Source organism: Palaemon carinicauda, chromosome 37, assembly GCF_036898095.1.
Source record: "Palaemon carinicauda isolate YSFRI2023 chromosome 37, ASM3689809v2, whole genome shotgun sequence".
In the NCBI taxonomy this organism is placed as follows: domain Eukaryota; kingdom Metazoa; phylum Arthropoda; class Malacostraca; order Decapoda; family Palaemonidae; genus Palaemon; species Palaemon carinicauda.
Genome location: NC_090761.1, coordinates 30,946,884 through 30,973,212, shown reverse-complemented (window position 1 = coordinate 30,973,212; position 26,329 = coordinate 30,946,884). Strand labels below are relative to the sequence as shown.

Here is a 26,329-nt window from a genome sequence, read left to right as displayed (position 1 = left end):
TATGCTTTGCATCGTGTCGGAGATGCAGGAAAAGTTGGTTTCGGAGATGCAGTCGAGGATGGACACGATGTTCTCTAACTTCGGTCAGAGAATTGGGGCTTTAGAGCAAGGAGCTCCGGAGAGAGTCCAAAGCTCTCTCATACCGGATGCCTCTAAGCTCCCGCCGTTTGCCAAGAACAACCCCTGGCGGATGGCTCTTCATTCCCCGTTCTCAGACGGAATGTTGACTCTGGAGGGCCTTGGCACTCGCCCTCTAGAGGACTTTGAATTCTTTCCTCCGGGTCTGGCATTTCCATTTCATGGTTATGCCAGACTTACCGAGGAAGCTTTAGTCCGATTAGACAAGGTCCCCAAAGAGACGGTCATCTTCCCGAAGGAGCAAGCCCAATCTGTTTGGGCCAGATTTTTGAATGACATCGGCTGCACTAACACCATGCTGACGCCTCATAAAAGCTCCTTTACGATGTTCTTAATGGACAAGAACACCTTGACTCCATGCGTCAATAAGGTGGCAGAGCTTGCCTTTCAATATGCTCTGGAGGAGAAGCCCTTGCCTCCCATCCGAGAGGTGGATCCAATCTCCCTCCTTCTTCCCTCAGGTATTGAGTGTTGGGACAACGTCCATACCACCTTTACCTCCGGCAAGCTTGCAGCAGACTGTGCCTCAGTCTTGTTTAGTGAGAAGCTTCCCCGTCTCCCGGAATCTCTCATTAAACAGGAATATGATTCCCGCCTACGTGTGGGCCGTACTCTAAACCTGGCCACATCCACGGAGTCGATAGCCTTGACTTACGATACGGAGAGTATTTTTAAGTCTCTCAACAAGGCTACGCTACAGTCGTTATATTATGACTTATATGACTTTGCTACTGCTAAACGCAGATGTCGCAAGCATGTTCTAGCTGAGGCGACGATTAGGCATGAACCTAATAAACTCATCCGGTCCTCCTGTTGGGGTTCAAATCTCTTCCCCGAGGATCTCGTAGAGGAAGTCTTGGCGGAGGCCACTAGGGTTAATCAGAGCCTTAAAGCCCGTTGGGGTTTGACCCCTAAACGCAAGTATGACCCCGCAAATTATCAAGCCCGGGGTAGGAAGAAGCTTAGACCATATACCTCCACCCAGTTCAGGCAACAACAGAGTGCTTCATCCAACTTCCGGCTGCCTCTTCCTCCATCTTCTGTTGCCCCTGCACAGCCTTCCACCTCTCGGGCTCCTTCGGATGACTATGTCACCGTTCTGCTACCTAAGAGCCAGCTTTCTGGTGCCTCCGCCACTTCCCCTGCCTTTAACCAGTCCTACGAGGCTCATAGCTCTTCCCAGAGTTATGGTAGAGGTAGAGGCTACCACCGTGGCTCTAACCAGAACAAAGGCAGGGGAAGAGCCTTTCGCAGAGGAAAGAACTTCCGAGGCGGACGTGGAGGCAACTCCTCAAACCAATACTGAGGTGCAGCAGGTAGGGGGGAGGCTCTATGCCTTCCGCAACAAATGGAGGTTCAGTCCCTGGGCGTTCAGTATCATCTCCAAGGGACTAGGGTGGAGTTGGATTCAAGGACCTCCTCCTCCGAACAAATTTCGTCAACATTCCACTCCGGACCTGGTCGAATTTGTCCAGGAACTTTTACAAAAGAATGCCATACAAGAAACGAAACATCTGAAGTTTCAAGGTCGGCTGTTCAGTGTTCCGAAGAAGGATTCAGACAAGAGAAGAGTGATTCTAGATCTATCCCTTCTCAACTTGTCCATTCAATGCGACAAGTTTCGAATGCTTACCGTCTCGCAGGTGCGGACCTTACTTCCCCGTGGGGCCGTCACCACCTCTATCGATCTTACAGACGCCTACTATCACGTCCCGATAGCGAGACACTTCCGTCCGTACCTAGGCTTTCGCTTAGGGGACAAAAGTTACTCCTTCAAGGTGATGCCTTTCGGGCTCAACATTGCCCCAAGGATCTTCACAAAGCTAGCAGAAGTCGCTGTTCAGGAACTCAGGAATCAAGGGATTCAAGTAGTAGCCTATCTGGACGACTGGCTCATTTGGTCAGACACCTCCCAAAATTGCCTAAAAGCCACTCACAAAGTCATCCATTATCTTCAATCTCTAGGCTTCCAGATCAACTTCAAGAAGTCCCGTCTTCTTCCAAAATCGAAGTTCCAATGGCTCGGCCTGCAATGGGATCTTATATCTCATACTCTGTGTCTTCCCAGACCCAAGAGGTTAGAGATTGCAAGAAACACCAAACGCTTTCTCAAAGACAAAGTAAGTTCCAGACGGCTTCAAGAGAAGATTCTGGGTTCCCTTCAGTTTGCCTCAGTGACGGATCTTCTTCTGAAGGCAAAATTGAAAGATATCAATCGTGTCTGGCGTTCGAGGGCGAACCGGAAGCTCCGGGACAGGAAAGTCCGCCTTCCTCCCATTCTACGGGAAAGACTTCTTCCTTGGACAAGAGCAAACAGTCTGTCAAAGTCAGTTCCCCTTCGATTTCCGCCCCCGGAATTAATCATTCACACAGACGCATCCCTATCAGGTTGGGGCGGCTATTCTCAGCTCAAGAAAGTTCAAGGTCTTTGGACTCCCTTGTTCCGCCATTTTCACATCAATGTGCTAGAGGCCATGGCAGTTCTTCTAACCCTGAAACGTCTCGCTCTTCCCAAGAAACAACACCTTCGTCTGGTCCTCGACAGCGAAGTGGTGGTCCGCTGCCTCAACAGAGGCGGGTCAAAGTCAGGGCCTCTGAACCATGTTCTAATAGCCATATTCTCCCTAGCAGCCTCGAACCGTTGGCATCTTTCAGCTGTCCACCTGGCGGGAGTCCGGAATGTAGTGGCAGACGCCCTGTCCCGGACCTCCCCTCTAGAATCGGAATGGTCACTCGATCTAAAGTCATTTCGGTGGATTCTCTCTCAGGTTCCCGGTCTCCAAGTGGACCTCTTCGCCACGGAATCCAACCACAAATTGAGAGTATATGTGGCTCCCAATCTAGACCCTCAGGCTTACGCCACAGACGCCATGTCACAGAATTGGGACAACTGGGAAAAGATTTATCTCTTTCCCCCGGTGAATCTTTTGCTGAAAGTTCTAGACAAACTGAGATCCTTCAAGGGACAAGTAGCCTTGGTCGCACCCAACTGGCCCAAGAGCAACTGGTATCCTCTCCTGCGGGAGTTGAGACTATACCCTCACCCGATACCCAATCCGGTTCTGTCTCAGATAGTACAAACACGCGTTGTGTACGCTTTCTCAAACATTCAGAGCGCCCTAACTTTATGGACTTTATGAAGTTTGCGGCTATGCATGGTGCCAATATTGATCCTCAAAACACCTTGTTCCTAGAATCAGATAAACGGGATTCCACCATCCGTCAGTATGACTCTGCAGTTAAAAAGTTGGCAAAATTTTTAATAGACTCAGACGTGAACTGTATGAACTTGAACCTTACAGTCACTTTCTTTAGATCTTTATTAGAATCAGGTCTGGCAGCCAATACTATCACCACTATTAAATCGGCTCTGAAAAAGATCTTCCTAGTGGGTTTTAACATAGACTTAACCGACTCTTTGTTAGCTTCAATTCCGAAAGCTTGTGCCAGACTGAAACCGGTTACTCGTCCTACCCCGGTGACCTGGTTCCTTAATGACGTACTCAAATTGGCTTCTGATACCATTAACAGTTCTTGTGATTACATGCCCCTTCTCAGGAAAACACTTTTCCTAGTGAGCTTGGCTTCCGGGGCAAGAATTTCTGAATTGGCAGCCTTGTCGAGAGACCCGGGTCATATTGACTTTCTGCCTTCAGGAGAGGTCCTTCTTTCTCCTAACAAATTCTTTTTGGCTAAGAATGAAGACCCTCAAAACAGATGGACCTCCTGGAAAATTGTTCCCCTCACGCAAGATCCGTCGCTGTGCCCTGTCACTACTCTTAGGTCTTATCTATCCCGGACCTCCTCTAACTCCTCGGGGCCTCTATTCGTTAGAGAACAAGGCGGTACCATTACTATTAAAGGGATCAGGCAACAAATTTTGTATTTTATTAAACAAGCTAACCCTGACTCTTTTCCTCTTGCACATGATATCAGGGCGGTTGCCACCTCGGTGAACTTCTTTCACCACATGAATTTTACAGACCTTTCCAGGTATACAGGGTGGAAATCACCGTCAGTGTTCAAGAAACACTACCTTAAACATTTGGAAGCCCTAAAATTTTCTACAGTAGCCGCAGGGAGCGTAGTTACTCCCGAGTAACTCACAGGTTAATGCCTTGACTCTTTATCTCTCCCTCTTACCTGCCTCATTTATACCCTATTGTATTCGTTGGTCTCGCACCTGAATACTGTTATTATATTTGTAAATTTTTATGCTCCTGAGTATCTGTATATATTATCACTCACGGCATTATTATACCTACCTTATTGGATTTATGTTAATATTTAAGATACCCTTATAATTGTTTTTTGGTACTCATCTCTGATTAAAGCATCCTGTATTTCTCTTACGCTTATGTTTTTTCCTTTATTTTGCAAGTTTGGTGACATTTTTCTCTTGTATAGATTCACTGGGCGGCACAGGTTCGAGCCCAGAAAAGGGATTTTGACGTAGGAAAAATCTATTTCTGGGCGAGGGACCTGTGCCGCCCAGTGAACCCTCCCAGCTCCTCTCCCTTGGAGTCCCCAAACTTTGGGTGCCAAGGAGTTGGGTTCTGAGCGGATGCATTGTAGTAGTACCGAGTGAGGTTGAACGGCTCTCCTCTATTGGGGTTCTCTGTCGTGGATTAATCTAAATAGTGCGGGACCTCTGGAATATACGCCCAATTTTATACCGACACCAATAGGTGAGCGAGCTAGTTAACCTAGCACTCCTTTACATTTTTTCTCTGGTATATTTAGCAGTAAATTACCTAAGAATAAGTGCTTAAATGGAGCTTATTCACTGGGCGGCACAGGTCCCTCGCCCAGAAATAGATTTTTCCTACGTCAAAATCCCTTTATTGCACATGCAGATGATGCTACTCTCTTTGCATCAATTCCATCCTTTTAACATAGACCTGTGATTGATGAATGCTCTAATAAAAATAGAGCTAAATTTAAAACATGATACATATTATGGGCGATGAAGATAAACACAAGGATTTTAAGTGGGTCGTGGACAGTGGCTCTTCAAAATGTAGATCTTCTCACTGACAATATTTCAACAATATAAAGCTCCTTTAAAATTCTGGGCGTGGTTTTTGGATGCAAATTTACTTTTGAGAAACACATCCAGTCTGTTTCTTATCTATACTGAATTCTTGAAACTGACCAGAATACCTTAATTCTTCAACAGGTTAACAATCACTGAGATACCTAAATCTTCTCTTGAGTTAACTCTTAACACCAGTGAATCATCTAGATAATACAGAACTCTTATTGCCAGTTGTAACCATCCAAAGATTGGAACCATTGTCCTAAAACTATTGAAGAGACATACTAAGACCAAAACAGAGGTACTCTAATTGGTATATCTTTACCCTGTGCATACACTGGAATCATTTCCTTGAATCCTTATGACTACGGGTGCTGTGAAAAGTTTTCATAAAATATTTGGCTGTCTGTAAATTTGTTTAGTCTTGTAACATCCTGGACTGGTTATCAACCTCCAGGTTTTTTTAACCTAGATATGGATCCACAATTTCCTTTAGATTTTTGTTTTCTACATGTTTGTGAACTTTCGACAACAAAGCTTTTAATTTCATTGAGTTGTTGATGCCACTTGGAGAAAGAATGGGAATCGTTACTATTGATATGAAGATGTATATAATATTCGTCTTTTACAGTTAAAAAAGGCAAGATTATGAATGAAAACTTTCCTAATTTTGCAGAAATGAACTAATCTGACTCTAACCAGGAATTCTTTGTCGGGAAGGTCTTTGGTTTATCATACCTTTGCCATAAGACCTTCCGAGATAGTTTTTTTCTGGTTGAAGGGAACTTCAAAGGTCTTGCCATACCACAACCCCAAGAAGCAATAAGTGCAGAAGAAGAAGAAGGCACTGTTGCAGGGAATGGCAAAGTGAAATGGCTTCAAAAAACTAATCTCAAGCCATAAAAATGAGTTCTGCAACTCTTGTTCTATGGATTCAGAAATTTTCTCCAAAATTAAGTATAAAAAATGGTGAACATATAAAAAGAACTTCTTGTATGAATCAAATACTGACCTGGTCAATGGCAAACAACTGTTCTCTGGGTTCCATGACAAAATTATTAAGATCACCAGCCGTTTCAATTGTACCATTGGTTATAGAATGATCAAAAAAAAAAAAAAAAAGTAATAAAACCTTTAATTAAGATCAGGGTTTCTTGTTAACTTATCCTTCATAGTAAACAATAGAACTCCTACAAACAAGTTGACAAAAGACAGGATTTCCGACAAATTGCCAACATTTTATCCTATAGCTAACATTTCTCTGGTCAACCAAGCTATAAAGACTGAATTTAAGAAATGTCACTTGGTCGATTACACCACCAGTTCCAGCAAATGAACTTGTTCTGATGAAACCACAATCCTGGTAAATGCCTTGTTTGGTAAAGTGACATCTTACCAGGATGCAATTGAGAAATCAAGAATAAAATTGACTACACTGATTAGATGTCTCTGTAACCTCACTCTACATCATATCTAAAAATTGGGGGTTAAATCTCATTTGAGGAGACTCAACTGATTTAACTGACATAGAAGAACAAGTTGAAGGAGTTTGTGTTTGAGTTATCTTTCCTGCATTTTTTTTCAGGAATTACTTTCAATAAAATTATGAAATGAGCTTTAACATCTGTCTCAGGAATATCAAGGAAAAATTTTGTATCCTTAACTTGAGAAACAATAACCGTAGTATATGTTTCTGAAGATTAAACTCGCCAAAATCATAAATGCCTTCAGGATATTTTAATGAAACTTTGATATCCCTTGCATTCTTAGAGGTACTAGCTCTACATTTTATTGTTATTTCACTCAAAACTAGCAGCAGGAATGAAAGTGCCGCCAGTACTAACACCAAAATTCCCAACGCTAAATCATTTTACCATATCAATATGATGCACATAGCTAGATTATTTATTAACCTAAGAAATATTTATCAAAGTTTAAATTTTCAGGGAATCCTTAAATTATGAGACTGATCCGTGTGCATTGTTTGTCCCAACGAAATATTTGTTGTATCACAAACAATAATCACAACAGTAACCAATGAATAGCCTGAATTAAAATAATTACACATAGATTGTTTACAAATGAATATTGACCTGAATACTTGGTACATAGTGGAGTTAGATATTTATTTATTGCCAGAGGCCAAATTAAGTAGATAGAATATAAACCTAGGTTATAGAATAGTACTTACCTGAAACAAGTATTATAAACAAAATTAGTGATCGAGAAAACACTGGAAAATACCCAGCCTTAAATATTCACTTTAAACAAAAATGTGATAGGAATATTCTACTTTATGTAGTCTATGTGATGAGAAAAGTTTGATGACAATCAACAATGTTATCTTGTATCAAATACACAACTCTTAAGACAGTTAAACTGCCACCAATATCATGAAAACTACATCACAATCTATTAGGCTTAAATTCTCTTTTATATAATTATGATGTAAAGGTTTTTCATTATATCCTTTAATTTTTCCTTCCACTTTTGACTATGATAAGCAAACTAGTTTCAGCACAGAGATATATAAAAGCAAAAGGAAAGTTTGCACTAAATATGACTTGTATTACAACATTGAAAAAATCCAAGCTATTTGTACTCTTTGAATGCCATTCAACACATCTTAAAAGTAGATATACAAATGGAAGATTAATTTATATGCAATTATGAATATCAAAATCATACCTTGCAAATTCCATTAAAAATATCTATATACTGTAGAACTATTTTGCAAGCAAAAGGACAAGGAGAAAGTGGAAGCACCCATAAGCATAGCCAAATTGATAAGGGGAAGAACATACCAGTGGGCGAGGCATCCTGACCCGCAGATAAGTAACCTAGGTAACTGTCCTGAAACTCTGTCAGACCAGCTAGAGCATCAGGTTGATAGGCTTGGGGTTGGTAGCTTCCAGCAGCTGGAGCTGAGTTTTCATTTCTATTACCAGGAGGGTTGTTGTTAGATCCTCTGGTTCGACTATTCCCAGAATTTGTCCTGCCCCCTTTATGTGTGTGTGAAAGATGGTAGGAGAGACCCTGTCTCGTCTTGTAGCGAGCACCACACACTGAAAGTCAAAACCATCTATTAAATTTCCTGTAGCCCTATTCCACTACTTTCAACATAACTTGACACTTCTAGAATATAATTTTTAACATAATGACATTCTTATTTAACAGTTAAACTATGTATTTATAAAATACTCAGTGAACTACAATATTGATTAGTATAAATACCAGATATGATAATTCACACTTTTAGTTGTCACTAGGAGGTAATCTTAGTAATTAATGTATTTTATGGTATGACAACTAAACTGGATGGGACCATAATTTAAAATTAAGATGAATAATGTTTACTATGAAACTAATGTAATTAAAAAAAAGATGAAAATTATAGTTAAACCTCTTATTTTCTTAATTTCATTTTATATTAACAGTTGGTACATGAAAAAGGGAGAGTATAAGAACAGATAACTTCAATTGTAATATTTTCTTGCGATCGATATAGTAAACTCAAAACAAAGCAGAGACCATTTGATAAACTTAAAAACAATGAAGAACAAGAGGCTGAAACTAATAGTTTCTTGGGTTTAATTTGTAATGAGAAAATAGAAAAAAAGTCACCTTTGAAATCATTCTCATTGAAAAGATTTTCTAAAATCATATGAATGAAACACATCAGATTTTATTTTGTAATTACTTTAATTGATAAGTAATTGCAAAAAACTTTACATTTACCAAATTCTGTTGCATTCAAACATATAGTTATCCAACAAACTTAAAGGTATACTTTCCTTCATAACGCTTTTTTGTATCATTGGCCGGGTACACATTACTGTTTCAAACCAAGGAAACCTTTATTTATGAATGTGCTAATAGCTTCTATTTTAGTTTTTGCATAGTTTGAATAATACAAAATCTGTAAAATAATTCATATACATTTGAAAAAAATCATTGAAAAGGACAATCAGAGAATTGACCATAGGTTTCCAGAATTCTATCTCCTGGCACGAGTATCCTTAAGAATTTGATATCGCATAATATCAGGGGACGTATTTCTTGATACGACACATGGCAATCTTTACCCCGAATAGAGTTTTCGCTCTGAGGGGGAAGAGTGGTGAAATTGAAGGGGTGCCGTCATCAAGGTTACCCGGTGGATCAACTTCCCGTACTACTACAGCGCCCAACATGGCTACCCATTCCTTGTTGCAATTAAGCATGGATGGCTACAGATAGAGTAGTTTAGGGTGGGGATTGTTACGTATGTATACTCCTTTTCTTAGAAAAGGAGAGTGGGTCCATCAGGACGACATGGCCATCTCACCCAAAAATAGATTTTTCGCTTTACTTCAAAATCTGTATTTTGGGCTCAAGCCATGTCGTCCTGATGGAAGCTTACCAGAGAATTATTTGAAAGTACTGTATCTGTGGGTTTGTATAAGTGCCTTAACCTTGAGTCAGCTTCTATATTGTCACCCAGACCACATAAATATATGATGGTACCGTTATTCGTCATATCCGCTAAGCTTGGAACAATCTTAGGGCTTCCTGCCCCCTGCAGGGAATTGTCATCATTGACTATAGAAGCGACAAGGTTTGTATATATTTCGGAACAAATGTAATTATCTTTCAATAATTATGTTCACATGTATATGCACCTTCAAGTATTTACCTTATTTTTAGGAAAATAAGTAAGAAACTCTGTCTAATTTTATTCGGCTACTTTGGGGCGAATAAGTCCATAATACATTTTCTTCATTTATTTGTATAAACAACATAAATGTAACAACGAATGTATTAAAATAGAATCAAATACTATACAGCCAACATTCTAAAGGTACATATATATTTGTCACCTGAAAGGGAAGAAATATATTAGTAAGCCTAGCCACTCAAAATCATTGTAAAATTATTAAGATAATTTCACTGTAAATGTTGGATGAATTTCAACACTGCGTACAAGTGTACACATGGCACTGGTGTCATTGGTATGATTCTACTCCCAGAAAGAACAGTCCTAGGGGCACCAGGGTGACCCTTAATAAAAGGTATTACACTGCAAGGTGTTAACACCTTTTCACCCAAACTGTAAAAGTCCCAAACAGTTCACTGTTCATCGCAGCACTAGACGACAGGTTTTACAACACTACCTGCCGCCACCACAAAGTGTTTCAACTCGTGCACTTGCTTCGCATAATGTTTATAGAAGACTCTAGAGGACCTCCAACCAGTGTATGAGCGGAGTCTCTGAAAGTCCATATACTGAAAAAAGTTCAGCGAGGAAGCAATCTTTCTCGGATCATGACCTGCGGGTATACTGTCAGGATCCGCCACGTGGATGAAGTAGGTGAGCTTCGCCCTCAGTTGTTTCTGGGATAAGTTTGATCCTGAGGTTTTGCATTTGTAGAGCTGTCCTCCCTTGAAGTCTGAAGTTCTTCAAAGATAGACCTTTAGACACTCTACTGGATATAGAGAATCTTCCTTCAGAGGGCAGATTCTCCAGGGACCCCACCTTTTGGTGGGTAGCTCGTTTTTGGCGAGAAAGGTAGGATCGGGAAAAAGATTCAGTTCTCCCACTTCTGTGAACTGAATATGGCCCTTGTCTCTTGATAGGGCTACTATTTCACTAACTCTATTCCCTGAGGCCATAGCGAACAAAAATATCACTTTTTGCGTTAGATCCTTTAGAGAGCAATCTTCATTGTTCAAGTTCGAAGCATAGTGTAAGACTTTGTCCAGAGACCATGAAATGGGCTTCGGAGGGGTTGCTGGTTTAAGTCTAGCGCATGCCTTCGGAATCTTGTTGAAGATTTCGTTCGACAGGTCCACCTGGAAGGCGTATAGAAGAGGTCTAGTCAAAGCTGACTTACACGTTGTTATCGTGGTGGAAGCCAAGCCTTGCTCGTGAAGGTGAATGAAGAAGGACAGGCCGAAGTCTATCGAGATTTCCGTCGGCTTTTTGGCTTTAACAAAAGCGACCCACTTCCAAAACGATTCATATTGTCTTCTGGTTGACTTTGACTTGTATTCTTCTAGAAAGTCTATACTGTCTTTCGAGATCCCAAATCTTTTCTTGACTGCTAAGGCGAGAAAATCATGAGATGAAGATTTTGGATTCTCTGTGATGAAGCGAAGACAGTTGACTTCTGAATCAGTTGGGATAGAGCTGGAAGAGGAAACAGCCTCAACTTCAGTTCTATCACCAGAGGGAACCAATTGCTCTTGGGCCACTTGGGGGCCACTACTGCTGCAGTTCCCTTGAAGGATCTCAGCTTGTTGAGGACCTTCAGCAGGAGATTTGTTGGTGGGAACAGGTAGATGTGAGTCCATCTGTTCCAATCGAGGGACGTGGCGTCCATCGCTTCTGCCCGAGGGTCCTCGTATGGGGCTACGTATCGAGGTAGTTTCTTGTTGTCACTCATTGCGAAGAGGTCGATCTGCAGTTCTGGGACTTTTTCCAAGATGAAGGAGAATGAGTCTGCGTCTAGGGACCATCATGACTCTATTGGCTTTAACCTGGATAGAGCGTCCGCCGTCACATTGCGGAACCCTTGTAAGTGAACTTTTCTTTCTTGCCAAGCGAAAGATGGCTAACATCACGTGATTGATGTAAGGCGATCAATCTCAAGCCTTGTCGGTTCAGACATCTCACTATCACTTCGCTGTCCAAGACCAGCTTGATGTGGGCTGATCTGTGTGGGGATAGCTTCTTCAGCGTCAGGAGGACTGCCATGGCCTCCAGAATGTTGATGTGAAAGGTCTTGAACAGGGATGACCAGGTCCCTTGAGCTTTACTTTGATGGGAATGACCTCCTCATTCTTCCGTCGAGGCATCTGTGTGGATAATTACCGATGGTTGTGGTGGTCGTAAGGGAATGGTCCTTGCTAGGCTCTTGACCTTCGACCACGGCTTCAGAAGTGATCGTAGTAAGGTCGGTACCGGTCTCTGTAGATCTCTTCGAGCGTTTGATGCATATCTTCTCCAGGCTCCTGACGCATCTTTCAGCTGTTCTCTTAGCACTGGGTCTGTCACTGCTGCAAGCGGGAGAGAGCCCAGTACTCTTTCCTGTTGACGTCTTAAGATCCTGTTGGATTTCAGTAGTCTCTTGACAGAACCTGCGATCTTTCTCCTCTTCTTTTGTGGAATGGAGAGACAATGTAACTGCAAGTTCCAATGGATTCCCAACCATTGAAACTCTTGAGCTGGAGAGAGGCGAGACTTCTTGTAGTTGATCTTGAATCCTAGATGTTCCAGGAACTGGATCACTTTCTTGGATGCCTGCAGACAAGCAGTCTTAGATACTGCCCACACCAGCCAGTCATCCAGGTATGCGGCTACCTGAACGCCTTCTAAGCGTAGTTTCGTGAAGATCCTTGGGGTTATGTCTAGTCTGAAGGGCATAGCTCTGAAGACATACTTTGTCTACTGTAACTTGAATCCTAGATAGGAAGAGAGGGGGCGACTGACTGGAAGGTGCCAGTAAGCATCTGACAGGTCTATTGAGACTGTGTACGCCCCTTTCGGTAACAGGGTCTTTATGTGTTGAAGGGTTAGCATCCTGAACTTGCTGTTCTCGATGAACTTGTTGAATGGAGACAAGTCTAGAATGATTCTGAGTTTGTCCGAGTCTTTCTTGGGAACACAAAACAGCCTTCCCTGGAATTTGATGGACTTTGCTTTCCTTATAACTTTTTTGTTCAAGAGTTCTAAGGTATATTCTTCCAGTAAGGGGGTGGAGTGTTGGAAGAACTGAGATTTGTTTCATTTCCATCCCAGTCCATTCTTGATTAGGCTGTGGGCCAAGGGAACGAAGGTCCAACGATCCTGAAAATGGAGGAGTCTCCCTCCTACCTGGAGTATCTCATTGCTTGGATGGTCCTGAGGGTTTGCCACCCTGACCACGTCCTCCCCTACCTCGTGAGGGGTTTCTTGAGGAGCCCCGTCTAGATCCTCTTCCTTTCGGACGAAAGGTAGTGGAATGCCTTTCAAAGCCAGCAGTTGAGGCTCCACTTCGAAGGTAGTTTGTGGTTGAGCAACCACTTGGGGGATCGTGGTCATGGTGATCATGGGATGTTGTACAGGTCAAGAAGGTGGTCTTGGCTTCTTCGTCTTCCTCTTAGGTTGGGGACCAGCTTCAGGGTAAGATTTTCTTTCAGAAGACATGCCCCACTTTTGGAGAAGATTCCTATTCTCCGTGGCGGCTTTTGCGACGACTTCTTGGACTACTTCCTTTGGGAAGAGGTCTTTGCCCCAGATACAGGAAGTGATCAGCTTCCTGGGTTCGTGTTTAACCGTTGCATTGGCAAACCTGAACTCCCTACAGGCCCTCCTGGCCTTCACAAAAGCGTACAAGTCCTTGACAAGGGTGGCCATGTGCATCTTGGCCAGGACTGTGTACATGCCAGGGGTGCTAGCAACGCCTGCACACATCTCTATGCAGTTCTGGAGGGAAAGAGAGGCAGCTAGTCTCTCCTTTGTCTCCTGTTCTCTTCTCAGGAGAAAGTCTGACAACTTCGGGAGGTTCTCGCTCAACTGCTGTCCTGCGATGTCCACATAGAGTTTTGAGACTGAGAAGGTTAGGTGGACCTCCTTCCAATCCTTCTCATCCGTGGGCAAGGCCAGAAAGAATGGCCTATACTCCTCTAGCGTAGAACATGGTTTGCCTGCATCGATAGCCTTCAGCACACTTTGGAGAGCTTTCGACGAGAAGGGGAAAGCTCTTGAAGAAGGAGCAAGAAAAGTAGCGTGTTTCTTGCTCAGTGCAAAAACTCTAGAGTTGGTATACCCTGCCTTCTTCAGGCTACTCGTCAAGAGAGCCTGTGCCTTGTCGTGGTCAAAAACCATGACTTCCTTTGATTCCGTCTCTTCTTTAGACGCTGGCTCACTCTTCAGCCGGATGAAACATTCCGGCTGTACCGAAGGAAGACATTGTCCTCGAACACGACAAGGCCCAAGCCATCTTTACCAACACCCAGAAAGGGGCCGGATATAATAACTCCAAAGTCTCAGCAGTGAACAAGAAGCATCCAACCGTCATTGCTCCTTCCTCATGAGCCATCCTCCCTTTCGGGGAAGGCCCTAGACTGTGTTAGAAGAGCAGTTGAAGAGGGCAAACCCTGCCCAATCCTAGAGAAAGGTCTCTAGCTATGCCCACCTGCGAGGAAAAGTGAGAAGTACATCTAACCTTCTCCGTCTCGAAGTTGGATCCGGAGATAGCAGGTCAGCAGTTCAACGGGAACCTTCCAAAGTTGCCAAACCATCCGTTGAGAAGGGAACAGGAGACGAAAGATAAGCTTATCACCTCCCTGTCTCATCAGAACCGCTTAAGAAATGTGTGCAGGCCTTTCGTAATGCCCCACCCTTGTGATTGATTTGTAGATTTTTTTCTCAGGTTAAAAAAGAACCGGTAGAGAGCATGTGTTTGCCGCATCAACGGAGAAACACGAACCCAGAAACTGATTTCATCATGTATCGGGGGCATAGACCCTTTCCCACAGGAAATGGTCCAAGAGGTCATTACCAAAGCCACCACGGAGAATGGGAACCTGCTCCAAAAGTGGGGCATGTCCTCAAAGAGGAAATCATCATTAGAACTGCACAATTTCCGACCGTGACCATGACCACGGTGCTTCAAATGGTAGCCCAGCCGCAAATCACCTTCCAGATGGTCCCTCAACAGCTGGTAGCCAGTCACCTGTGTTTAATCCAGGCTTTGAAAGGCACTCAACCTCCTTTTGTCCCTACAAAGGTAAGGGCCCAAAAAGAGGATCCTCCGGAAACCCCCCAAGGGTGGAGAAGGATGCGATCACGGAAACAAGTCCTCAGGAACCTCTACACAATGAGAGGTTCCAAGTAGGAGGCAGATTTTTCCACTTTCGGGATCGTTGGACCTTCGATCCCTGGTCCACAACCATATTACGGATGGACTTGGTTGGAAATGGAACAAAAATCCACCCCACTTTTCCAAAATTCTTCCAACACTCCCTTATTGGAAGAATATACCTCAGAACTCTTGAATAAGAGGGTAATGAGAAAAGCGAAGTCCATCAAAATTCCAGGGAAGGCTGTTTTGTGTTCCCAAGAAAGACTCGGACAAACACAGAGTCATTCTAGACTTGTCTCCACTCAACAAGTTCATTGAGAACAATAAGTTCCGGATGCTTACATCGCAACACATAAGGACCCTTCTACCACAAAAGGGGCGTACACAGTCTCAATAGACCTGGCAGATGCTTACTGGCACCTACCAGTCAGTTGCCCCCTCTCCTCCTACCTAGGATTCAGGATACAGAAGACAAAATTTGTCTTCACAGCCCTGCCCTTTGGACTAAATACAGCCCTAAAGGTATTCACAAAACTCATGGACACGATCGTCCAGCATCTACACTCTGAAGGAGTACAGGTAGTAGCATACCTGGACGATTGGTGGGTGCGGGCAGCATCCCAGACTACTTGTCCGCAAGCGGCTGGAAAGGTGATCCAGTTCCTGGAACACCTGGGCCTCAAGACCAGTTGCTAGAAGTCTCGCTTTTCTCCAGCTCGCAAGTTTCAATGGTTGTGAATCCATGGGAACTTGCAGTCGCAACACCTCTCCATTCTATTAAAGAAGGGGAGAAAAATAGCGGTATCTGTCAGGAGACTAATCCAACACAAGAGGTTTTCGAAATGCCAACAAGAAAGAGCTCTGGGCTCTCTCTGGTTCACAATAGTGACAGACCGGTGCTAAGAAGCACAGCCAAAGGATGCGCCAGGAGTCTGGAGAAGATATGCATCAAAAGCTCAAAGAGATCGACAAGGTTGAAACCGACCCAATCGCTCACGCTATTGAGGCCTTGGTCAATGAATAAGAGCCTAGCACAAACAATTTCCTTGCAACCACCAAAAACATCAATGGCGATACACACGGAAGCCTCCCTGTAAGAAGGGGGAGGCCATCCGTATGAAAGGAAAGGGCAAGAAATTGATCATTCCAGTTCAAAACTTTCACATCAACATCTTGGAGGCTATGACAGTCCTACTGACATTGAAGAGACTATCCCCTCACAGAACAGTCCACATCAGATTGGCTCTCAACAACGAGGTGATAGTAATATGTCTAATCGACAAGGCTTGAGTTTACCTCACATCAACCATGTGATGTTAGCCATCTTCCGCCTGGCAAGGAAGAGTAGATGGCATTATCAAGCAGTTCACCTTCTAGGGTTCTGCGATGTGACGGCAGATGCTCTATCCAGGCGAAAGCCGATAGAGATAGAATGGTCCGTAGACGCAGACTCATTCCCCTTTATTCTCGTTAAAAGTCCCGGAACTGAAGATTGACCTCTTCGCAACGAACGACAACTAGAACTAGTACAGTAGCCCCTTACGAGAACCTTAAGCAGTAGCGATAGACGTCATGTCTTTCGCCTAGAACGTATGGAATTGAATGTATCTGCTTCCACCAACCAATCTCCTGCTAAAAAGTCCTCGACAAGCTAGTATCCTGCAAAGGAAGAGCTCCTGTAGTGCCCCCTCCCCCCAAATGGTCCAAAAACAATTGGTTTCCTTTAATTCTATAATTGAAACTGTAGCCGTTTCCTCTGCCGTACCCAGCTTTATCAAATCTGTTGCAGAAGTCGGCTATTACATTTCATCCCCGAGAACCAACAACCTGCATTTCAGGATTTTTTCGCCCTAACAGCGAACAAAAGTTCAGGATCTCAAAGAATGTGACCGACTTCATTGTAGAGTACAAGTCAAGTCCAACCAGGAGACAATGTGAATTGTCTTGGAAGAAAGGGGCACCCCTCGTGGAAACAAGGTGACCGACAGAAATTTCAAAGGTTTCTGTCTCTTTCTTCTTTTACCTACTTGAACGAGGCCTGACTTCCACTACGATAACCACGTGTAAGTCGGCCTTGACTAGACCTCTTCTATACGCCTTGAGACAAACCTCATAAGCGAAACCTTTATTATGGTACCAAAGCATACACTAGTCCCAAGCCGACAACCCCTCCAAAGCCCATTACATGGTCGTTGGTCAAAGTCTTACACTATGCTTCGAACCTAAACAATGAGGATTGTACTCTAAAGGAGCTAATACAGAAAGTAAATTTTCTGTTCGCAATAGCCTCAAGGGCTAAAGTTAATGAAATATAGGCCATATTCAGTTCACAGAAGAGGGAGAACTGAATCCTTTTCCGATCTTACTTTTCTCGCCCAAATGGGCTGCCCACCAAAAGGTGGGGTCCTTGGAGAATCTCCCCACTGAAGGAAGATGTCTCCCTATGCCCATTAGGGGGTCTTAAAGTCTATCTTCGTAGAACCTCAGACTTCAAAGAAGGACAGCTCTTCCAAGGCGATACCTTGGGATAAAAAAATCTATCCCTAAAAATAACTGAGAGCAGTGTTCACCTACTTATTAGCAGAGCGGATCCTGACAGCTCACCCACAGTTCATGATACTAAGAAAATTGCTTCTTCACGGAACTTCTTCCATTACTATTCGAAGCAAGTACATAAGATAAGACGTGGTGGCGGCGGGTAGTTCTAAAGTACCGGTCGTCTAAGCCTGCGACGAACAGTGAACTGCTTTGGGACTTTCCAGTGCATAGGGTGCATGGGTACATTTACCCTCAAGTGCAAATCATAATTAGGATTAACACACTGTTCCACATAGGTGCATATCTGACCGATAACACCAGTGCCGAATGAACGTTTGCGTCACGGTGTTCAAGCATTTCCAAAATCTGTACAGATGAGTCAGATTTGGTTTCACATCTCTATTGAGTGGCATCATTTCGATAAAATTACATATTTTCCCAAAAAGAGAAAATATGGACCCTGATGTGTTTTCAATGCCGGATCAGATTCATACTTGATTGTAACTACAATTGATAATTTAGCTACAAGGTAAAATACTGAACATATTTGCGTCTTATTGCTGCTATCTCAGTAACAGACGTATAAAACATACTAGAGTTTTAATTGAGCCTTAGAAGGGCCCAACTTGAAATCAGAGTACAGATTTCCTAGGGATAAAGGGTAATCTCTAAGATTTACCCTCCGTCCCTATGGAGGCACAAACTTTGAATCCTTATAGTCGAAGTCGACACTCCCTGCAGGGGGCAGGAAGCCCAAAGCTAGTTCCAAGCTTAGTGGATATGACAAATAACGGTAATATCATATATAAATGTCTAGGAGACCATATAAGAAACTCATTCAAAGTAAAGGCACTTATACAAAGCCACAGATATAGTACTTTCAAGTAATTTTCTGGTAAACTTCCATCAGGACGACATGGCTGAGCCCAAAAAACTGATTTTAAGTAAAGCGAAAAATCTATTTTTGGGTGAGATGTCCATGTCATCCTGATGGACCCTCCCTCCTTTCTAAAAAGAAGTATACATATATGTAACAAAGTCCCCACCTGAAACTACTCTATCTGCGGCTATCCATGCTTAATTGCAACAAAGAATAGTTCGCGGGGGTGGTACAGGGAGGGGATCCACTGGGTAACCTTGATAACGGCTCCCCTTCAATTTCGCCACTCTTCCCCCTCAAAGCAAAAACTCTATTTTGGGTGAAGATTGCCATGTGTCGTATAAAAAAATACGTCCCTGATATTATGCAATATCCTTAAAAGTTATATTAAGGATACTCGCGCCAGGAGTTAGAATTCTGGAAACCTGTGGTTAATTCTCTGGGAGTATCACTGTAGCCAAATACCCCTTAGAAAGCTGCCTAAAGGAACCTTCCATCAGGACGACATGGCCATATCACCCAAAAATAGATTTTTTGCTTTGCTCAAAATCCATTTTACAGGTATCAATGGTTATGTTAGGTATTGAATGATTCAAATGTAAAGTATTTGGTTGTATTTCATTGTGGTTAGTATAGTATATCTTTATTATAAAATTTAATGTAGTGTTTTTGTAGGACTTGGAACAAATTAGGTGATTTACATGTAAAACGGGACTCATCATACAAAAAAATCACGATACGAAAGCCACTCAGGAATGAAATAATTGATTATCTAGAGGGATTACTGTATAAGGAAGAGACTTCAAATATTTTACTAAGTAAAGGATGGCATCATCTAAATATGGATTGTGATAGATATAACATAATTAACAGTTGTTCTGTTTATCATAAATTTCTATGACTTGAATTTCATGACATCCATATTCATAACATGATTTATAATAGATTGGGTAATATCTCTTAATTTACAAAATTACTACTACTTTTCCCTCCTTTTGTCCAGTTGGCTAACCTAGAGAATTTTTCTTTGGCTTGCATGGTGCATTGGCTCTGCCATGTTAACCAGTTTTTATCTGACAATTTTTCATCTTGTCCTTGGATCTTTACCATTTTTCTGTATATTACCATGTTAAGATTGATTTTAAGTATGCTGGAACATTTCTTGCTGTTTTTTTTTTATTTAGTTGCCATCTGTAGTGTTGTATTCAATCATACAGAGAAACTTTGGTTTCTCAAATATAGTCTCATCTGATTTTCTTATTTCAAGTTTCAAGAAATCAATTAATGCTTCAGATGCCAAGGCAAAGGGCAGGCAATTTTGACTAAAGGAAAGGATACAGTTGAATTTGAAAATTATCAAGAGAAATGAAGAAAAGAGAGAAAAGGTAGCCTTTTGATAACCTACAAGGCATTCATTGCCCTTCAAATATCTCGTGAATGGTGTCTAAAATGATACTTAAAATCTTATGTTTATATTTTTGGCAACCTGGCTTTATTGTAAGTAAATACATGACTTTGACAAACCGTTACATATAGATTTGTTCACTTCAGCTGATAGTCTTTAGAGTAACTTATTTACAGTAATTTCCTTGGTTATTTTGTGTTTCTATGCTACATCCTTTATTTCAAGGGGCATTGGGCTTTGCTGTATTGATAGGGAAATTTAAACCTTTTCATATTATTATTTATAGCTTTCTCCATCACTTCATAAAATATAATTTTCTCTATCATTCTTTTTATTTGACTTTTATTTTTAATAATGATGATTGATTCACTAAAATACACAATTGTTCCGTAACCGAAATACAAACCACGCTATTTACAAAGGGTTTACTTTTAGCGCAGCTGAAATGACGAGCCAATAGTTTTTAACGAGGGTTAATTACCCCCGCGCTAGTTAGCGGGGGGTGGGGAAGGGTAGCTTGCTACCCCTCCCCCCTCCACACACCGGTGACTTACTTCACTTCACTTTTGGCTCGGCGGTGATCAGACGTGTCTGTTCATCGCCTTCGTGACAGCCTTTAATTTTCTTCTTTTTCTTTTCAGCTTGTGTGATTGGTTGGAAGTTGACCTTCAGTTGTTTTCTTTTATTTAATATGCGGACATGCCCTGGAGTTGCCGGCCGTCCTTGTGGGACTTTCATGTCGGACGTGATTACGGATCCTCACACCCTCTGCCCTCAATGTCGGGGCCGACGGTGCGACCAGGATAACATGTGCCGTGAGTGCAGGGAGTGGTCTGCCTCCCAGTGGGAGAGGTTTGGCCGTCGGCGTAAGAAGAAGTCCAAGAGAGACCGTTCTCCTCCAGGGTTAGCCTTGAAGGAGGAAGGTTCTCGGGACTCTTCTTCCGCCGCCCAAACCTCCTCCGAAGCTCCCCCTCGTCCGCCTCCTAAGGAGAGTCGTCCGAGTGGGAGCGCAGGCCCTTGTTCTGTTTCCCTACCTTCGGTGGGGGGAGAGGGCGTCGCCTCCCATAGCGAGGCGGTTCCCCCTCCTCCTCCGGGGGAGGTTATTGATAATAATGCTTTATCCAGTGATGATCTGTTACAGATTTGGTCGTCCCTGGGGCTTAAGGGCTTGCCCTCCAGGGTCGCTCTTATTGACCTTGTCTCGTTGGGGGCCGCTGTTAAACAGTCGCCGGTGGTAGCGGAGGTAGACCCTCTGTCTATTGTCGACGTCGTGGTGACAGAGGCCTCCGACGTGGCTGGGCCTTCCGACGCAGGTGCTGTTGCTGGTGATGGTGCTCTAGGCTCTCCTCCTCCTTCCGTGCATCCATCGAAGGGGGAAGTGAGTCCTTCGGTCTCGACTGCTGCCCAGCTTCCTTCTGAGGGAAGTGTTTTGAAGGAGACTCCCCTTCGGAGGACCGATGGTCCCGACGATCTCCCCCGAGGCCGCCTCCGCCGTAAGGCTCACCGCCCTCTACGCCACAAGGGCCTCCCTTCCCCTTACAGGGGGACTAAGAGGCGCCTTTTTGGGTCTTCGTCCTCCGGGGGGGGACTCTCCTCGTCAGCCTCAACCGACTGCTCCGCCCTCCTTGAACCTCTCTGCAGACCGCTCACCATCTCCTGCCGGATCTTCGCCTTCTGGAGAACTCATCACCCGACGGGCAACGGTCCCTTCGGGGCTAAGGGATTCTTCCCTTACGCGAGCAGGGCCAGCGCACAAGCGCTCTCCTGCTCGCCAGCGATCTCCTGCTCGCCAGCGATCTCCTGCTCGCCAGCGATCTCCTGCTCGCCAAGACTCTATTGCTCGCCGACGCTCACCTGCTCGTCGGCTCTCTCCTGAGGTTCGCCCCCCTCGCCAGCGCTCTCCTGCTCGTCAGCTCTCTTCCGAGCGTCAGCGCTCATTTGAGGACCATCGCCCTGCGGTCTCTGACCACCCTTTAGTTCCTGCTGAACTCCCTGCTCACCATCCACCTGGTCCTGTGGCTACGCAACATCGTGCTGCGCGTGTGTCAGAAACACATGTTCGCCAACGCGCCAGCGATCTTCCCGTTCCTGCTCGTGAACCTATCCTCTCACAGGACACGCGTCGACCTTCTGCTCGCCAGCGATCACCAGCTCGCCAGCGATCACCAGTTCGCCAGCGATCACCTTCACATGCTGCCCGCCATCGCACGAACCTGCATGATCGCCCGCTTACGCATGCTGCTCCTCATCGCAATACCCTGAACGATCGCCCTCCTGCGGATGCTGATCACCATCGCACCCTTTCTCGCGATCATTCACCTGCGCATGCTGCTCGCCATCGCACAACCCTGCACGATCGCCCGCTTACGCATGCTGCTCCTCATCGCACAACCCTGAACGATCGCCTTCCTGCGGATGCTGATCACCATCGCTCCCTTTCACGCGATCATTCACCTGCGCATGCTGCTCGCCATCGCACAACCCTGCACGATCGCCCGCTTACGCATGCTGCTCCTCATCGCACAACCCTGAACGATCGCCTTCCTGCGGATGCTGATCACCATCGCACCCTTTCACGCGATCATTCACCTGCGCATGCTGCTCGCCATCGCACAACCCTGAACGATCGCCCGCTTACGCATGCTGCTCCTCATCGCGCAACCCTGAACGACCGCCCTCTTGTGCGCGATCATTCACCTACACATGCTGCTCGCCATCGCTTACCATCACGTGGTCATTATCGCCAGCGATCTTCTTCACCTACGCGGCAGCACGATCCCTCGCCGTCGCGCCATCGCTTGCGTTCGTCGCCTCGGACACGTGTTCATTTACCTGCCCACCCTCACGCCCACTCGCCTGCGCGCCCGCGCGATCGCTCGCCTGCGCGCCCGCGCGACCGCTCGCCTGCGCGCCCGCGCGACCGCTCGCCTGTGCGCCCGCGCGATCACCCGCGCAACCATTCGCCTTTGCGCGACCGTTCACCCTCGCGCGACCATAGTTCGCGGCGAATTCCACAGCCGGTGGTAGCAGCAGGGACGCGTGCTCCTAGACGGCACTCGGGATCACCTCCAGCCAAGCACAGGTTGGTATTGCAGGACGAGGACAGGTCATTACAGCATTCTTCCCCACCTTCTTTTCAGGCAGGTACCGTCGTGTCCACTCCAAAGGATCGCCCGATCCCTTTCACCTTAGCGAGGATTTCGGACTCTGTGTCCTTTGAGCAGCAGACTTGGTTTGGTCCGCTGGCACGGGCGTTAGTGAGGGTTATGAAACCAGCACTCGCCGGCCAGGGTAACAAACCAGCGGCTGTCTCTCCTACGCTGAAGAGAAAGAGAGGAGTGGACTTCGTGGTGACTTCCCCCAGGGCGAAGTTGGTTCCCAAGAGGTCGGTCTCGAGGGTCCCCTCTCCTGCACGAGTACTCTCTCCTTCTCCCGTGGACGAGGCCTTTCCGTCCTCAGGTGAGTCCAGTGGACCGGTAGTCTTCCCCTCGGCACCAGGGGGGGAGACTTCGCTTCAGGCAGGAGAATCGTCTCGTGAGGAAGGGGCCCCTCGAACCTCGTTGTTGGGATCCTGTATCCCTCCTAGGAGGGAGCCCAAGGATTCCAAGACCATCCCTAAATCCTCTGCAAGGATTCGACAGGAACCCACGACTACCCAGGGGAATGTCCACGTATCACCCCAGGAAGAGATTCCTGGGGCAGGAGACTTAGCTGCCAGCCCGCAGGGAGGAGAACAGCAAGAGTCCGAACATGCCTTCTGGCAGGTCCTAAGCCTGATAAGGCAACTTAACAGTCTTACGGATCCAGTCATTCCCCCCCGTGAAGGCAAAGACACGATTCTGGATGAAGTGTTCGACGTTCGGAAGGCCCCTAAGACCAGTGCAGCTCTGCCCTGGTCTCGGGGGCTGAAGAGTGCCAGAGCTAGGGCCAATGCTCAGCTCGCACTTCTTGCCTCCTCCAGTCGTTCCACTGCCGGGAACAAACTCATCCCTCCTCCTCGCCTTCAGCAGAGGAGGTATTTCGAGATCCTGGGTGAGCACAACCTCGCTCTTCCTCTCCATCACTCTGTGGAGGAGCTGGCGAAGGGAGTTCCCTTGGAGAAACTCTCTGCCCGGCAGGTGTCGTTCTCGGCGGCAGAGATCCTTAACCACGAGAAGGGCGCTAAGTGTGCCATGCAGGCCACTTCGTGGCTGGACTTCTGGTTAGGATCTCTGGGCATCCTATTGCGATCTGAGGACTTGTCCAAGGAGACCAATAGGAAGGCCCTAGAGACCTTCTTGCTCTCGGGCACCCGCTCCATCGAGTTCTTGGCGCACCAGGTTACCACCCTGTGGGCCAACTCGGTGTTGAAGCGTCGCGATGCTGTGTCCGAGAGATTCCATCCAAAGGTCCCCGCCGTAGATGTGTGTAGGCTCCGACATGCCTCCCTCCTGGGGGAGAGCCTGTTTGAGCCTCAAGACTTGGAGCGAACGGCTGAGAGGTGGAGGAAATCCAGCACGGACTCCCTCCTCCACAGGGCCCTTACAACTCGGCCCTATAAGCCTCCAGCCCCGCCACAACAGCAGCAACAGCCTCGTAAGGCTCCAAAACAGGCACCGGCAGCTAAGAAAGTGGTGTCTAAGCCCCAGCCCTTTCCAGCCAAGGTCAAGAGGGGTGGTAAGTCCTCCAGGGGAGGCAAGACTTCTAGGGGTGGCGGCCGCGGCCGCAAGCCCTAGGGGTGGCAGTCCCCCTGCGTGTCCACCTGTGGGGGGATGCCTTCAGCGTTGCGTCCGCAGGTGGCAACATCTCGGGGCCGATGCTTGGACGATCTCAGTGATCGGCCAAGGTTATCGCGTCCCGTTCACGTCATCTCAACCTCCCCTGACAGCGAATCCAGTGTCGTTGAGCTCCTATGCCATGGGATCGGCAAAGGGGCTGGCCCTTCAGGCCGAAGTCAAGACCATGTTCGAGAAGGGTGCTCTCCAGGAGGTCGTGGACGGCTCTCCAGGCTTCTTCAGTCGACTCTTTCTTGTAAAGAAGGCTACTGGAGGCTGGAGACCCGTCATAGATCTCTCGGCTCTGAACAGGTTTGTCAAACAAACCCGGTTCAGCATGGAGACAGCAGACACGGTCAGACTTGCGGTGAGACCACAAGACTTCATGTGTACACTGGATCTAAAGGATGCGTACTTCCAGATCCCAATCCATCCGTCTTCCAGGAAGTACCTGAGATTCTGCCTAGACAACAAGATCTACCAGTTCAAGGTGCTGTGTTTCGGTCTCTCCACAGCTCCTCAGGTGTTCACCAGAGTGTTCACCCTGATTTCGACTTGGGCGCACAGGAACGGCATTCGTCTCCTTCGTTACCTAGACGATTGGCTGATCCTAGCAGACTCGGAGTCGACCCTTCTTCGACACCGAGACAGGCTTCTAGATCTTTGCCAGGATCTGGGGATCGTGGTAAACCTCGAGAAGTCCTCTCTGCAGCCGTCCCAACGACTGGTTTATCTAGGCATGCTAATAGACACCAATCTCCACAAAGCCTTTCCATCAGACGACCGGATAGCAAGGCTGAGGAGGGTGGCGGAACCTTTCCTCAGGCGAAAAGAACTCCCCGCCCAATCGTGGTTGCGTCTCTTGGGCCACCTATCCTCCCTGGCCCGTCTGGTTCCAAACAGCCGCCTCAGGATGAGATCCCTTCAATGGCGGCTCAAGTCCCGGTGGAATCAAGGATCCGATTCCCCGGACACTCTGATCCCAATGGGGTCTCTGGAACAGACGGACTTGCGGTGGTGGCTGGCCGACGAGAACCTGCGAAAGGGAGTGAGTCTTCTCGTCCTTCCCCCGGAATTGACTCTGTTTTCGGACGCGTCAAAAGAAGGGTGGGGGGCGCACGTTCTGAACCAGAGGGCCTCAGGCCTTTGGTCAGAATCAGAAAAGTGCCTACACATCAACCTGCTAGAATTGAAGGCCGTCTTTCTGGCCCTTCAACAGTTCCAACGGTTCCTGGCGGGTCACTCCGTGGTGGTGATGAGCGACAACACCACGGTAGTGGCTTATATCAACAAGCAGGGAGGCACTTTTTCGCAACAGCTATCCCATCTTGCAGTAGAGACTCTGAGGTGGACCGAAACCCACTCGATAACACTATCAGCTCGCTTCATTCCTGGCAAGAGGAATGTGCTCGCCGACAGTCTGAGCAGGGCTTCGCAGATAGTGAGTACCGAGTGGTCTTTGGATCCTCAGATAGCCAACAAAGTCCTGACTTTGTGGGGTTCCCCGACGGTGGACTTGTTCGCGACAGCCTTGAACTTCAAGCTGCCCCTGTACTGCTCACCAGTCCCGGACCCCAAGGCACTCTGGCAAGATGCTTTCCAGCAACGGTGGGACAACATCGACGTGTACGCCTTCCCACCATTCTGTCTGATGAGAAGGGTGCTCAACAGGACCAGACTATCGGTCAACTGTTCCATGACTCTAGTAGCTCCGCTATGGCATCACGCGGAATGGTTTCCGGACCTTCT

At 46.0% G+C, this 26,329-nt stretch overlaps 1 protein-coding gene and 1 long non-coding RNA gene across 6 annotated transcripts in view; one reads left to right on the top strand and one right to left on the bottom strand.

The window, feature by feature from the left end:
• The window catches only part of LOC137629548 (zinc finger protein ubi-d4 B-like), a 261,108-nt gene that overhangs the window by 83,439 nt on the left and 151,340 nt on the right, over positions 1 to 26,329 (bottom strand). For all 5 annotated transcript variants that reach the window (XM_068360970.1, XM_068360969.1, XM_068360971.1 and 2 more), the window contains one exon: positions 7,981 to 8,241. In XM_068360970.1, the coding sequence (XP_068217071.1) occupies positions 7,981 to 8,241 (261 nt within the window). The remainder of the gene's footprint in view (positions 1 to 7,980; positions 8,242 to 26,329) is intronic.
• The window catches only part of LOC137629550 (uncharacterized), a 215,658-nt gene that overhangs the window by 161,004 nt on the left and 28,325 nt on the right, over positions 1 to 26,329 (top strand). The gene's annotated exons all lie outside the window — the stretch shown is intronic.